A 15,301-nucleotide genomic window follows, 5' to 3' on the forward strand; every position below is an offset into this window, starting at 1 on the left:
GACTGAATGTCCCAACTCATAACTTCCCACCCGCACCCTTTCTGGCCATTGCGCCCTCCGCGTGGGGCATGGCTATCGCGGTGGATCAAGTGTAACGCATAATTAGTCTCTAATTAAAAATGGGAAAACTAATGACTTGTCATTGGTTTCATATGTGTACTCTTTGAAAACTCAAAGTCCTAAGAGGAAACATGGGGGGCACTCAAAGGGTCCTTGGAGGACCCAAGCTGGGGATGCAGACTCGGGGTTCTCCCGAAGACCCCAGCCCTCGGCCTCCAGGCTCAGGCATGGGGGAGATCCGCCCCCGCCTCGCCAGCTGGAGAGCGGGGACAGTGGGAGCTGGCCACTCACCACCCTGACCCCTGCACCTGGCCCGTGGGCACGCCACAGTGTTTGCTGAATGAATGAAAGACCCCTGAATGTCCGGAAGGAAAGCTGTGTCTCGCTCTAAGGAATCCGGACCCCGAGTCTTGAGCCCAAATACACCAGGTCCCACTTCCCTGACCCCAATCTCTGCAGCCCCACAGACCGACCTGGGGCTGCGGCCGGGGACCCTCCTCTCAGCCCATCCCTGCCGGTCCCGTGACACCGACCTGTTCCTCCCGGTCTAAAAGCTCTTCGCTCTAAGAGCTTCAACAGAGTGAAGTCATTTCGGCCATACCAAATTTATTTATCGTATTTCTTTTGTATTTTTATTTTTTAATTATTTTTTTTTAAAGTAAATCTGTAGTTACTATTGCGAAAGGATGATTGTTGACATTTAAGAGTCTGGCCTAAATTCAGTTTAATGATTTTGTTTTCCGCAGCCCACAACGCTGAATAAAACTCCAACTAGTTACTTATATGTCAGATGCGGGCTAGTTATTTGTCTTTGATATGCGGGATTTGTTCAAATTAAAAAGCAGAATTCCCTGGCGGTCCAGTGGTTAGGACTCGGTGCTTTCACTGCTGTGGCCCCGGGTTCAATCCCTGGACAAGGAACTAAGATCCCACAAGCCGCGTGGCACGGCCAAAAAAAAAAAAAGTAAAATTCAGAATTTAAAAAATAAAATAAAAAATAAATAGAAGGGACCCAAGAACACTCACCTTGCCTGTGCCCACCTGCAGCAAAGAGATTCGAGCGGGTTCGGGACGTCCGCAGAGCATGAGGCCACACACCGGCCGAAGCCGGGGCCATAAAGGAGGTGTGACCGGGGCCGAGGTCACAGCCGCCTCATTCCCGGGGGTGCCTCATGACGGCCACCGTGGTGACACAGCTGCACCGAGCCCAAGGGCCTGGTCTTCCCAGGATGGCTAGGAATGGTCCAGTCCTCCCTAGACCAGTGTGCCGGCTCCTGGCCACAACTGCCCCCATTAAGCTCTCTCGTCTGTAATCAGTCCGGCGTCAGCCCGTGTTCACGTTCTCCATGAACGTCACGCCCGATCCCCCTGGCTGTCACCGACTCCTAGCCCTCCTTGAAGGAGCATCTTTACTTTCAGACACTCAGCGACCCCCACTGCATCTGCGAGGAGCCCCCCAGCATCCCCGGAGGCTGCCCTGGGGACCGGCTCTGACTTCAGAGCTGCCTCCCCACGTTCCCACCCGGCTCCCCGGCCCATGAGGAAGCCCGGGGCCTGAGCGAGTACGAGAAATCAACCGCTGATTAATACAAATCTCCACGGAGCCCATCTGCCCAGACGTTCATTCTTCATGGAAATTAAGCCACGAGGACTGGACGTGAGGGTTGTTCTAACGACGTTTGCAGGTAGCACTTAGCCTGGGTGCGTCCCAGCGCGGGCAGGTTTAGTGGGCCAGGTAATGGCATGCAGGTGTGCTGACTGATGCCCGCAAGGCAGGACGGAACCATCGAGAGCTGCTGAGGGGCCCGGGCGCTGTCTGGTTTCAGATTGCTTTGCAGGCCCTGGAGGCTTCTCTACCCCGTTCCTGGGAGGCGGCGGGACAGCCCCAGCCCGCCCTACCTGGCTGAGCTGGGGGGAAAAGAACGTCCACCCTTGGCTCTGACCCAGCTGTGACCCCAGAAGTGTCCACCTGCCTGGGTTTCCCACCCAGGGAAGGGGCCCGATACTCAGTGCCGGGGAAGCAGGTGTGCCTAGTGCCCTGGTGGCCTGGTAGGGAGAGTGCTGGGGTAGAGGGAGCTTTGGAAGGTGGGGTTCTGGGAACAGGGGAGAGGTGGGCTGGACTGGGCAGACCCTGGGCATTCTGTGAACATTTCACCAACTGCCCGTCAGCAAGTGGCACTGGCTGCCCCTCCCACAGAGGCCCTGTCCTAAAAGCTGAGCATCTGTCCTCCCTCAAATATATGGTCAAACGAAAAGGGAAAAAACAAGCCAAAAATATGATTAAAAGATGAGCAAAGACTTGAATGAACATTTCTCCAGAGGAGGTACACAGATGGCCAATAAGCACATGAAAGGATGCCCGTCATCACCGATCACCAGGGAATGCAAATCAAAACCACAATGAGAGACCACGCCACACCCATTAGGGGGGCTATTATCAAACACACACACACACACACACAGAAGGTAACAAGTGTTGGTGAGAAGGTGGAGAAATCGGAACCTTGTGCGCGGTCGGTGGGATGTAACATGGTGCACAAGCTGTGGAAACCATTACGCTGGTGCCTCAAAAAAAGGTAACACAAAACCACCATCTGATCTGGTAATTCCACTTCTGGGTATATAATCGAATGAAATGAAAGCAGGGACTCAGAAAGATATTTGCACACCTGTGTTCCTAGCGTGACTGACAGCACCCCCCAGCCTCACCTGGCCCACAGATCTCGTTTGTAAACAACCCCATATTCCGCAAGGCCCGCCCGAGAGCCGGAACCCACACACGTGAGACTGGACACCAATCTGCTCCCACGCTTCCCCTCAGAGAGCGAGAGCCACCAGGCTGGGGGTGGGGCACCTCCTCTTGGGACCGAGCGCGGGCTTCACTCCATAGCGAGGGTGCTCGGCCCTCTGGGGCCCAGAGCCTTGGAAGCTGAGAGGGCTGCAGGTTTAGGAATCCAAGAATAAAAGTGGCGAGCAAAGCTTTGCACACGCACGGGCACAGCAGCCGTGCTCACAACAGCCAAGACGTAGCAACTGCCCACAGGCCCGGCAACGGGTATGGATCAACAAGATCTGGTCCAGCCTTACAACGGAATACTACCCAGCCTGAGAGAGGAAGGGAATCCTGACACACGCTACAGCGTCGATGAACCTGAACACATTATGCCGAGTAAAAGAAGCCCGAACAGAAACTGAAGGCCACATCCCGTGTGATTGTGTCTGTGTGAAATGTCCAGAATGGGCAGATCTGTAGAGACAGAGATCAGTGGTTGCCAGGGGCTGCGGGATGGGAGAGGAGGAACTGGGGTTTCCTTTGGAACTCTGATCAAAAAGTTCCGGAACAAGACAGTGGTGACGGCTACACGGCACTGTAAACATATGGAATGCCGCTGAAATGTATGCTTTAAAATGGTTAAAAAGGTAAATTTCACATTAGGTCCATTTTATCACAATATTTTTTCTGAAGGAACCACAGTCAAAAAGGACGACGCAGGAGGAATACTCCAGGGCTCGAGCCGAAACTCCCTAACCGGCATGTCAGGCGGTTGAACCAGCACCCTTGCTGGTGCGGACCTGGGGTAAATGGGCAAAGGTCTGAACCACAGCGGGGTCTCTCCCCCAACAAGGTCACAGCCACACACTTTGTGATTCAGAGGCACTGCCCATAAACCCCGAAGGCCTGACCGGCCACAGACCCCCACCTGCCACGTGCTATTTGAAGAAGCAGTATTCCTTGGGAAAGGCCTTCCAGGATGCCAAGAAGGAACACTTTGTTACAATTAATTATTTACATCTTGTTTTTTTTCTTCTTTTTTTCTTGGTCTCATTCGGCTTTTTTGCTGCAAACATCAAGTTGTCAGGCTTCAACAGAAACAATCTCTTGGGGCACTAGGGAGAAACAATTAGCCAATTAAAATTTAATTAACTGTGGACACAGACCAAAAAAAGAGCATGCATGAGTGATGCCAGGACTAGTTGAGAAAATTCGAGCTCCCAGCCCCCTTGGGTGGGGTCCTCAGGGTACAAGTCACGGATGAGAGTGAACCACGAGGTGTGCAGCTCACCCGACACCCACAGGGACCAGAAAGGCCCCCCTACAACAACCACCGCCAAAAGGTCAGCCAGCCAGTCCAACCCTCTGTTCACAGATGGGGAAACTGAGGCCAGAGAAGAGCACAGGGGCCTGCCCACGTGCCAGGAGGTGCAGCGGCCGAAGCAGGGCTTGGACGCAACGCTCCTAACCCCCCACCCCGACTTCTCCATTGAACGTGTCTGCTGCCACCATAGGCACCCAAGTCCCCTCTCCCCAGGAATGATCCTAAGTGAGAAAGGAGTCGATGGGTAGGACTCACCCACGAGTCCTACCACGGAGACACCTCCCTGGCCATCAGCTCCTCCCTGAACCCCTTCCAGGGATAGAGGGGCCAAAACAAAGGCCCAGAGGCTCCTGGGCCTCACACACAAGACCTGCCCATCTCCCACAGGGCGGTGGACCCAGATCACTCACAGCTCATCAGACCTTCAGGGACTCAACCACCAGAATGGAAACTTCCGGGGCTCCCCTGGTGGCGCAGTGGTTAAGAATCTGCCTGCCAATGCAGGGGACACGGGTTCAAGCCCTGGTCGGGGAACTTGATCCCACATGCCGCGCAGCAACTAAGCCCGTGGGTCACAACTACTGAGCCTGTGCTCTAGAGCTCGCGAGCCACAACTACTGAGCCCACGAGCCACAACTACTGAAGCCCGCGCGCCTAGAGCCCGTGCTCCGCAACAAGAGAAGCCACCGCGATGAGAAGCCCGCGCACCGCAACGAAGAGTAGCCCCCACTCACCGCAACTAGAGAAAGCCCGCACACAACAGTGAAGACCCAACGCAGCCAAAAATAAATAAATTTATAAAACAGAAAACGAGACTTTCCCAACCCTTGTCCACTATGCGGGCGATGACGGCCAGGAAGCAGAGAGAAAACCACTCCCAGCACCAGTGAGAAAACGTGGGGTCAGCATCTGAACGGCTTATCTGACTCTGCGTGTGCCTGCACGCGTGTGTACACACGTGTGCCCGGTGGTGAGTTCCTCTGAAAGCGGACAGGCTAAAAACATCCTGAAATGACAACCCTCAGTTAAAAGGAGGAAACGTCTTCAAGCAGACGCTCGCACAGCCCCAGCCAAAAGGCCTGCAGGCATCTCTGCGGGCCGGAGGCGCGCCTGCCCCTCGGCAGCGGCATTTTAATCGGTAATTAGCGCCGCGCGCATGCGGAGGACGCCAGCCTGGATCGCTCCTGACGACATCCGGGCGGGGGTGCCCCGCCGATGAGCTCGCTGCAGCCCCGGCATCGGCAGCAGACAGGCCGCAGGTGAGCGCAGAGCAGCCGCGCTCGGCAAACGCATGAACTAACGCCAGGGAAACGAGCGCACACGGGGAGGCCCGGGCGAGGAGATCGGGCTGTCGGATGGATGCCCCGAGGCTGCCTGCTCCTTCCCTGAGCAGAGCCCGGGAGCTGCCTGCATTCATCGAGGAGGAACTGACCTCTCGATCTCGAACGCAGGGCAGTGGGGCGAGGGTGGCGGGTGAGGTTGGCACTCCAGGCACAGCGGGATGGGCTGTTGGCCACCCCCCTGCCCCGCTGCCAAGGCCACCGCCACCGGCTCCGCGCGGGCTGGTACAACGAGGGCACTACCCCTGGGACTCACGCACGCAGACAGGCAGCCGCACCGTCTCAAATCTTCCTCCAGCAGCTGAGACGGGGCCCATCTGCAGACCCATTTTACAGATGGGAAAACGACAGCCCCCAGGGGTGAGGCGACCTGTGTGGGTCAAGCCCGCTCCCCAGCGTCACACTCTGTCCCAAGCCCCCGAAGGTGCCTCAATGGGCCCACTTTCACCTGGCTCCCAGAAGCATCGGCACTCTCAAGGAGTCCGGTGGTGAGTGTTTGCCGGAGGGGCCGGGGCAAGAGAAGGGGTCATGGCAATAGCGGGACTGATGGGAGGTCTGGCAAAGCAAACTGGTTTCCTCCCGTGTGCCAAATCCAGTAGACTGTCAGGGTCCTGGGGTGCCTGCAGAGGGGCTCGGCGGGAAGGTGCTGGGATCGATAAGTGATGCTTGCCCAGGGCTCTGCAGGGGGTGGTGGCATGTGCCAGGCGCTGCCATGCCAGGGGGACGGAGGAGGGGAAGGACAGGCTGATGATATAAGAGGGTCCCAGGCAGAGAGGAAGAGTGGGACAGAGGGCCAGGAGGAAGGGCACCTCTCCCGCAGAGACAACCACCGAGGGGCCCTGGGGCCGGGGCAGCAGATCCAGGCTCTGGACGCAGCCAGAGCAGGTGGCAGCTGACCTGTGGACAGTCGGACGGACTGGGATGCTGGCGGACAGGGCCTGCTTCCCACATCCAGGACAGCTGTGACCAGCCTGCCCACCACCAGGGCCCTCAGGCAGCCCGTGAGGCCCCAGCCCTAGCCCCCGCCTCCTAGAGCCCTGATCCCAGAGAGGTGGGTTTCCTCAGCTGTTACGGACCCCTCGTTTCAAACTGTGCTTTTAACCTCTTCAGAACACTTCCTATAAGCGAGATGTCAGGCACAATACGAAAGAGAAAACAGATAAAAGTGGACTCACTCCGATTCAGCAAGGCCCTGCCTTCCGCCTCCTCCTGGCCTCCAGAGACAGGCCCAGACGGTTTAATCCACTGCAGGAGGGAATGCACCTCCTTGTGCCCTTTAAAAAGCTGATGCTCAGGGCTTCCCTGGTGGCGCAGTGGTTGAGAGTCCGCCTGCCGATGCAGGGGACACGGGTTCGTGCCCCGGTCCAGGAAGATCCCACATGCCGCGGAGCGGCTGGGCCCGTGAGCCATGGCCGCTGAGCCTGCGCGTCCGGAGCCTGTGCTCCGCAACGGGAGAGGCCACAACAGTGAGAGGCCCGCGTACCGCAAAAAAAAAAAAAAAAAAGCTGATGGTCAGCCCTCCCCTCCTGAGTCAGGCCTCCTGTGGCCTCTCCCCAGACAGCCCTGCCAGCCTCCACGCCGCCTCCCGGCCCCCATATCGCCCTCCTGGCCTCCACACCGGCCCCACATTAGCTTCCCAGCCCCCTGCAGATGGCAGAATTCCACAGAGCTGACCACTCCTTGCCCCTGCAAACAGCTGCCTCGCTTGGCAGAGGGAAGGGGCACGGCAGAACGCAGAACCCGGCCTCCGCCGTCCACAGGACCCGAATCGACCCCCCAGTTCCACCACTGCCGCGGGACACAAGTGAGACGCAGCCTCTCTCTGGGCCTTGGTTTCCTTCCTCACTTCCTGAGGCCCCTGAAGACGGCAGGAGCTCACAGATGCAAAGATCTGGGCACACAGCGCACCGGGCTCCGCAGGAGGTGGGAAGCACGGGAGGGGTGCCGGCGGGAGGGCTCCCGGCAGGGCCGGCACTTGGGGGAAACACTGCGCGCCCCACCTCGTGCACTGACTTAAGGAGAGGCCTATTGTCCGCCCCCAGCCATGCTGAAGGCCAGGTTTAACCACTTCGGAAGTTTCTGAGCCCAGCAAAATGTTTTCATGGATGATAAATAGGAGAATTCAACCCGTTTACTAGAGGGTGTGCTCTGCTCAACTCAGATGAGAGAAGCAGCCTCGCAGACCTTCCTCCCGGGTTGTTAATTCCACTCAAAACGGGGGGCTAACGTGAGGCGAGCTGACCAGGTAGGGCTGCAGGTCCAGGGCGGCCCAGGCTGGGGACACGCAGGGAATCGGGCCCCCGACGTGGGCGATGGGGGCCCCCCCCGGGCCCGCCTGGGCCTCCTGACCCACCGAGGGCACCAGGGCCTTCTGCGACATGCCTCACCCTCACCCCGTCGCCACCAACAGCTTCCCAGCTCCTCCAGTAAGAGCCACAGACTCACGCAGAGACAGATTGGTGCACTGCCCCCCATCCCAGGCTGGATTCTAGGCACCAGAAGAGAGCAAGAACGTCCCTACAGCCAGGCAGCCCGTGGTCCGCTCAGGGCACTGTGACCCGCAGCCCTGGTAAGGAAGGAAACTGCTTAGACGGTGGATAGCACTGGGCCCAGGGGGCATCCCCACCGTTTTAAATAGCGCGATTTGAGCCAAGGCCCCGGGAGGTGAGGGTGGTGGCCCTGCGGTGTGGTGAGGGCCTTGCAGGCCGAGGGGCAGCCTGCAGGAAGGCCCGCGATGAGAACGAGTGAGTGAACTGGCAGGAAACCCGGAGCGGGTCCCAGGAAAGACGGTCCAGGACCACTCAGAGCCAGAGGCCGGCCGTGGCCTCCTGGAGGCTGGGGTCTACCCCCTGGGCCCCCGCTCCCTCCTCCCTCCCTGCGGGATGCCCACCCAGAGGACAGACTCTCCTCCTACAAAGCTTTCTCAGTTCCACCCCTGGTTTCACGGTGCAAGTAAACACGCCCAGTAGGTGGCTGGTCCACAAAGGATTATAATGAAGATGATGATGAAATCTCCGTCTGTTCAGTGACCACCGGGTCCCAGCCCACACGAAGAGCTGTCCGTAACACAGCGCCCGTGGGGCTCCGATCAACCGGGGAGAGCTGGTACGACCAGTCGCATCTTCCAGATGAGGAAATGAGGTTCCGGGAAAGTCGCCAGCCCAGGGTGGCTGCCTGGACCGACCCCAGCAGCAATGCCAGGCGGGACCAGACGTGTTGGCAAAGCCACCACTTCAGCGCCCTACTTAGGAGGCTCACAGCGAGGAGACAAGGCTGTCCTTCCACGGTGACTTTTATCCACAATCTCTGGGACCAAGACACCAGAAGAAAGCCACAAAAACCCTGCAGCCTCACCAGGATCCTCCGTCCAAAACTACCAACCAGATTCCACGCTAAGGCATCCCGGGAAGACCCGGCCCATCCCGGCCGCCCACTCGGCCTTCCCGCGCTCCTTCCCTTCCTAGGCCCTGTGCATCTGACGGACGCCCAGAACAGGACTCGAGGGAACGCGAGAAGGAACATCAAGGAGGGAGCAGGGCCCCGGCCTCAGCGGCCAGCCCCACCAGCTGCCGCTTTCCACACCAGGCGGCTTGGCCTTTAGCTCCCATCTCAGGCCCTTTGCTCAAACCTTCCCTGACGGGACTGGTTTGAGCAGAAACCTAATACCTTTAATGCGACCATTCGGGAAAATACCAGGGACAGGGGCCAAAAAAAAAAAAAAAAAAAGACTTCCGGAACCAACTTTCTGGATCCCTCAGCGCCTGCTGGAGCTCGCCGGATGGGTGAGCAGAGGGACAAATTACTAGTAACAGTGAGAAGACCCGTGTGTTTGCTTCCTGGCTGAGGCCGCATGACACTACCGCGCCCTGGGCCGTCATGTCCTCGTTCTATCCCTGCAGAAACGAAAGCTCAAAGAGTCCAAGTACCCGCAGAGCGCGATCCACACTGGGTCTAACCGACAGGAAGCCCCTCTCCCCGCCGCCCACCCCCTCCATCGCCGTGCTCTGGATGGATGAGAGACGGCTGGCTGCACCCGGGGTCCCGCAGCCCTCCAGCGTCTCCGGGGGTCCACCTGCCTGCCGCGGGCCGGGAAGCAGAGGGAGCCCAGTCGGCATGAGCTGCCCCTCCCAGCACTCCTCCCAGGGTCAGGAAACACCTTCTGGAATTTCATGCACCCCAAAACACCAGCTCCTCTCCAGGGGCCAGGGGGCGGGTGGGGGACCCTGCTGGTTCTGGAAACAGGAAGAATATGCCGGCGCATCAGCCCAACTCCGCACGGTGGCCTCCTGGGAAGAGAGGTGATCCCTCCCCTACGACGGGGGGCTTTTGCTGCAGCCGAGCTCGCACTGCACGGGACCCGCTCCGCACCCACACGGCAGAGGAAGGGCTCCGGGGTCACGGCCACACGGTGGGCCAGCACGGCCAGCTCCAGGGGCAGAGTTCAGAGCCTTCACTTTCCCACCCCTTTTTTCTACCGTGACCTGCACAACGGCTCATCTGGGTGACCCTCGGAAGGCAAAGGTCATGCAAGTCTCTCTGTTTGATCTCTGCCATAGTAAGTGTTTAATAAATTCTTGGTCAACTGAATGCTTAACGGGTAGATGGCTGGAAGGACCGAGGAATGAATGCCTTTTCGCTTCTCAAGGAATGACTCCAATTTGAGAGACTTGGGAAGCTGAGAGGCAGCTGTTTAGTAGAACTCCACCACCCAGAACCCAGACAGGACCTGAACGCTATAAGCCTCCTTCAATAATAGCAAAGAAAAAAAACACCTGGAAATTTCTAAGCCAGCCTAAGACTAACTAGCCAGCTATCCCATAAGGATCCTCTCTGCTCCTGAATCCTATGTAAGTGGAGGACACCCAGGCAAAAAGTGCAAAAGAAACCTTAAATCCCTGCCCCCACCCACCCCCATGAGAGAGCACAGCCACCCCCAAGCCCTTTCCCAACCAGGCAAGAATTGGCCGCAGTGTCACTCTCAACACGGGCTCCAGGCAATTCCGGTCGGCAGAGATTGGACTCGACCCTACTGATCGATCCTTCTGCCCGCGCCGGGCTGGTGGTGGCAGTCGGGGGACAGCAGAACAAGCATCACATCTTCACGGTCTGACATCACTGAGCGCCACCAGGCACATCTGGACTAGCCTGGGCGTCCCCACCGGATGGGGCTCCTGGAGGGCAAAAGGCGGATCTGGCCCGTGGGAACCTGGGCGAGTGTCTGCTGTCTCTGCGCTCAGAGCCAACTCTCACATGGTGACGGCCTTCCCAAGCCCATCCCAGGAAGTCACACCTGAGTGAGGGGCCTGACCTCCCCAGACCTGCTCCCGTCCTGCAGTCTGGAGCCCCAGCTCTGCCTGCCCGTCCACAACTGCCCTGGGGCGGGGACGGTCCCCAAACGGGACCAGGGCAGGCAGCGGTGCAGCGGGGAGGAGCCGGGGTCTTGCTTACGTGCGTGCTTTCCAGGGGATCCTGTCCCCGGACGTCGGGGGGACGAGCCGAGCAAAGCAGGCTCTGGTCAGTGGCTCCCACATGGGGAGAAGCTCCTCTCGGCGCCCCAGCCTCTGCTGGCCCCACGTCAAACTCAGCTCGGGCTGCTGACCACGGGTTTACCGCGCTCAGAAAACTAGGCGGGGAAGGGGGAGAGCAGTACACGGATGCTCAGTCAGACGGACACAGGGAGGACGGTGGGAGGGCCAGGCTGGGCTCCGGAAGTCTGCGCGAATAAAACGATGCAGAGAAACTACGAGAGGGCAAGCTGCCACCAACCTGTGCTGGTCACCAAACCTGGGGGCGGCACCGCTGTTTAATGAGCACCTACTACGGACCGGGCACCAGGCAGAGGGCTCCCCGGCCCACGCGGTCCTTGGCAAACCGAGGTGGGTCACAGTCACTGCCAGTAAGTGGACCCAGGTTGTGAACCAGGTCTGTCGGAATCGACGTGAAGGGCAGGAACGGAACCAGGGCAGCCCTGCCCTTCCCAGAGCCTCGGGTCTCCCTGCAGGATGTGAGGCTGAGCCCAGGCCCCTCGGCTCCTGCGTTGCATTCCCGGCCCCCACAGCGTGACTCACAGTCGAGATCCCCTGCCCACTCCTGGCTTGCCCCGAGCGGCCCCTCTGCAGGCAGCTGGCACGCCCCGCCGGGGCCAAACCACCCCACCGGAACCACTGACGACCATAAGGGGTGCCCCCTTTCACAGTGTTCGGCCATGGTTGGCAGGTCACGTGACGAGAGTTGAATCCAAATTTATGTACGTGTTACATGACTGCACTCGGCTCAAGTAAAGTACTGAGCACCTACTACAGGCCGGGCGCTCTGTGTGTCACAGCTGGCCAAGAAATGGGTTTGGCCAGGGCTGATCCTGTCTTTTCCTCTATGCAATTATTTTAAATACCAGTTGTGTGTATGAGTGTTTGTGTGTGTGTCCGTGTGTGTGTGTGTTCCAAAGGCCGTTCCCCAAAGTCCAGAGCCACTGGCTTCTCCCCTGCCCAGGGCACTGCTGGTCACAAGGAGAAATAAGAACAGGTGAGAGGTTCTAAGCCATCTATAAAGCAAGACTGTGAAAACTGAGAAAAGCCCGCTTATGGGAAAGGACACCAGCACAGCTCCATGCAAGCTCCGAGCCCCAGCAGACATGCCCCCAGGCAGAGGGGAAGAAGGGGGCCTCAGAGTCCCGGGCAACTGCCCTACAGCCAGAGGGACTTGGGTGAGTCATTTAAGAGAGGAAGAGAAACCGCTAAGAGCTGGGTGCTGACACTAAGAGACAGGCTCTTGAACAGGTCCTGGAACCTCGTTTCTAGAGAATTTCAGAACTAAAGAAGAGGACCGTCAGGCCCAGGTGGCTTATGGGAAACTCCTAGTCATTGATGCTAATTTGACACTTTACAGCACTTCAAATAAGGGCTCTTCTTGGAACTGACTCCTCAGCATTTGCAAGTGCAAATACAAAACTCCCCTCGCGTTTCATAAATCATGTATTCACAGAACTCGTCCGCAAACACCAGGTCCCTTACAATAACGGTCCTCAGATAAAGCAGGCAGTAAATATCTCTGATATTTCCCATCAGCAGGTGGAAATGGCCCCGGGTAGTCCTGGGCCGGCAGCAGAGGGAGGGGCCCTCCAAGAGCACGCAGGAACTCAGGAACAGCTGGGCCACAGGGCGGCAAAGAGCCAGGCCTGATTCAAGCCCTCGGCCCCCGAGCCATCAACAAGGTATCACGTCCTGACCCCATCTTTTCAAATGAGGGACCTTGGAACTGTTGGCTTCCAGATGGAACGTGACACCCTGCTTTGACACTCTGAACACAGGCTCACCAGGAAGCCACAATGAGCCATACCCTCACCTGGCCTTTTGCACCTACCTGCCCGGCCTCAGGTTCCCCTCACCTGTGCCAGCAGGACTCCCAGACAGCTGCCAGGGACACTTTCTGAGAACACGGGGACACTTCCCGGGTTATCTGCCACGGACCTAGGGAATCACCTCCAGGGACCAGGGAGTTCAGATAATCCCACCCCCGCCTTGCCCGACACCTGCTCAGAGCCAGACGGCCCTGCTTGTTTCAGGATAACCTTGACGGCTCCCTTCTCGGAGCGCCACAGTAAAAGCGGTACCTGCATCACCTCAGCTGACCCACGGAGCCGGTGCCCTTTCTCCCACAAAGAATGGGAGACTCGGGGCAGGAAGTAAATGCTTAGGGTCGCTCAGCTAGAAAGGCAGGGCCAGGGCTGCATCCCCGGTACTGGCCTCGTCCAGGCCCGGCTTTCCCCCCATCCTCCTGGATTCAGGATGCCTGACTTCACCCTGAGCAGCCTGAGCGGCGGGAGGGGCCGTCCCGCTGCCCCAGCCCCCGATGCACCCCCTCCTGTTAGTAACACAGTCAGGCCTGCACCTGCCCACTGGGCTCTGCGCGGAGGGGCCCATCCCGGAAAGAGGCCACTCACCTTCCCAAAGTCTCGGACATCGAAGAGGTCGAAGGGGTCAAACAGCTCGCTGTTCCTGAGTCCAAATTTGTCGTGGCAGACTTTAAGGAAGGTGCGAATGTTCTTCAAACACAGGAACTAGAGGAGAGAAGGGAAAATTACTCAGCCTGCACGGTCTGTACGGGCAGTAACGCTAACAGCTGCAAACTCTGCCTCCGTGCGCCGACCTGGACCAGCGCCTCCCTGCTCGGAGAAGACAGCACAGCCATCTCGCTGGCCCTGGCCACTCCTGGCCATCTGCCCTGTGCCCCTGCCCAGGGATCCACACGTTTCAACTCCGACAATCACGGCTGGAACAAAATACGCTGCTTTTCAGTCAGCGGGCACAGAGCGGGCACTCACACAAGTGCACACTGCCTTCCCCACACAGACGCAGCCCCCGTTACTTTACACGTGACAAAGCCCTACAGCAGCCATGGGAACCCCTGGAGCAGCACATGCCAGACAGGCAGGGGGCCACTGGGAGCACAAAGGCCAGCATCAAAATCCCAGATCAGGGGCTTCCCTGGTGGCGCAGTGGTTGAGAGTCCGCCTGCCGATGCGGGGGACGCGGGTTCGCGCCCCGGTCCAGGAAGATCCCACATGCCGCGGAGTGGCTGGGCCCGTGAGCCGTGGCCGCTGAGGCTGCGCGTCCGGAGTCTGTGCTCCACAACGGGAGAGGCCACGACAGTGAGAGGCCCGCGTACCGCAAAAAATATATATATATATCCCAAATCAGCATCCACAGTACCTCCTCCACCCAGTAACCCAGAATCTGAGCTCCCAGCTTGCAGTGGGCTTGGCAACACAACGGAGGCATGTGGTGAGGGGCAAACAGGGTCGCCAGCTTCAGTCCCCGTGGAAAAAGCTGGGAAAGACTTGGGGGCAGCAGGCAAGGTGGCCTGGAGTGCAGACCTTGCAGTCACAGGGCCCTGGGTTCGAATCCTGTCCAATGACTCTGGCGGGACCAGGGGAGAGTGGCTTCGGCTCCTGAGGCCTGGTTCCCTAACAGGACGTCCACCCTGACGGCACAGACTGGGCATCAGGTAGGTGGGAGCCATCAGCCCACCCAGTCCAGTTCGGCGTGGGCGTCCATGAGGTGAGGACCACAGTGCACACAGCTGAACGCTAACCCAGGGTTCAGACCAGCTGTCCCCATGGTAACCACTCACTAAGGGCCCAACAGCTCAACTTCAAGAGACCTGCAGAGAGCCTGGACTCCTCGCCGGAAATTCAGATGAACAGACAGATTTAGATGAAGGGTGGGTCAGAATCAGAAGCTACGCAGGCTGAGAACGCCCACAGGGCACACGGCGCCCCAGCAGAGATGCGAATCTCCCCGCCCAGCTGCACCCAGTGGGCATCACCCCCGGCTGGGGAGCACCCCCCTCATCGGGCCACTCCTCCCTCCTGGCTGGAGCTGGTCACTGGTCAGAGAAGACCCCGGCTTACGTGCTTGTAGTATATTAACTATTCTCTATCTGTGTGTGTGGGTATCTGGGTGTGTATCTCTCTGCGTTTATCTTTGTGTATCAGGATGTATCTGTGTTTGTATCTCTGTATGTATCTGTGTGTATCTGTGTGTTTGTGTGTATATGTGTGTGTATCTCTGTATCACTGTGTATCTGTTTATCTGTGTATGTGTGTGTGTATTTTTTCTGAACACCTGAGAGTAAAATGCAGACGTGACCCCCTTCGCCCAAACATCTGAGCGTGTATTTCCTGAGAACAAGAACACCCCCTCCACAATCCCAGCACCAATGTCAAAATCAGGCAATTAACGTAGGTCCCACACCTTACCTCAACCAGAGACAGGACTGACATTTCTTCAACAGATAAAGATAAAG

The 15,301-nt window shown here is 58.2% G+C and overlaps 1 protein-coding gene across 4 annotated transcripts in view; it reads right to left on the reverse strand.

Annotated features, from left to right (window-relative positions):
• Positions 1–15,301, reverse strand: part of VAV2 (vav guanine nucleotide exchange factor 2) — a gene marked incomplete at its 5' end in the record, with an annotated part of 176,320 nt that overhangs the window by 122,768 nt on the left and 38,251 nt on the right. For all 4 annotated transcript variants that reach the window (XM_082655862.1, XM_082655861.1, XM_082655860.1 and 1 more), the window contains one exon: positions 13,437–13,553. In XM_082655862.1, the coding sequence (XP_082511988.1) occupies positions 13,437–13,553 (117 nt within the window). The remainder of the gene's footprint in view (positions 1–13,436; positions 13,554–15,301) is intronic.

This window comes from Grampus griseus, assembly GCF_964374135.1.
Source record: "Grampus griseus genome assembly, chromosome: 6".
Lineage (NCBI taxonomy): Eukaryota > Metazoa > Chordata > Mammalia > Artiodactyla > Delphinidae > Grampus > Grampus griseus.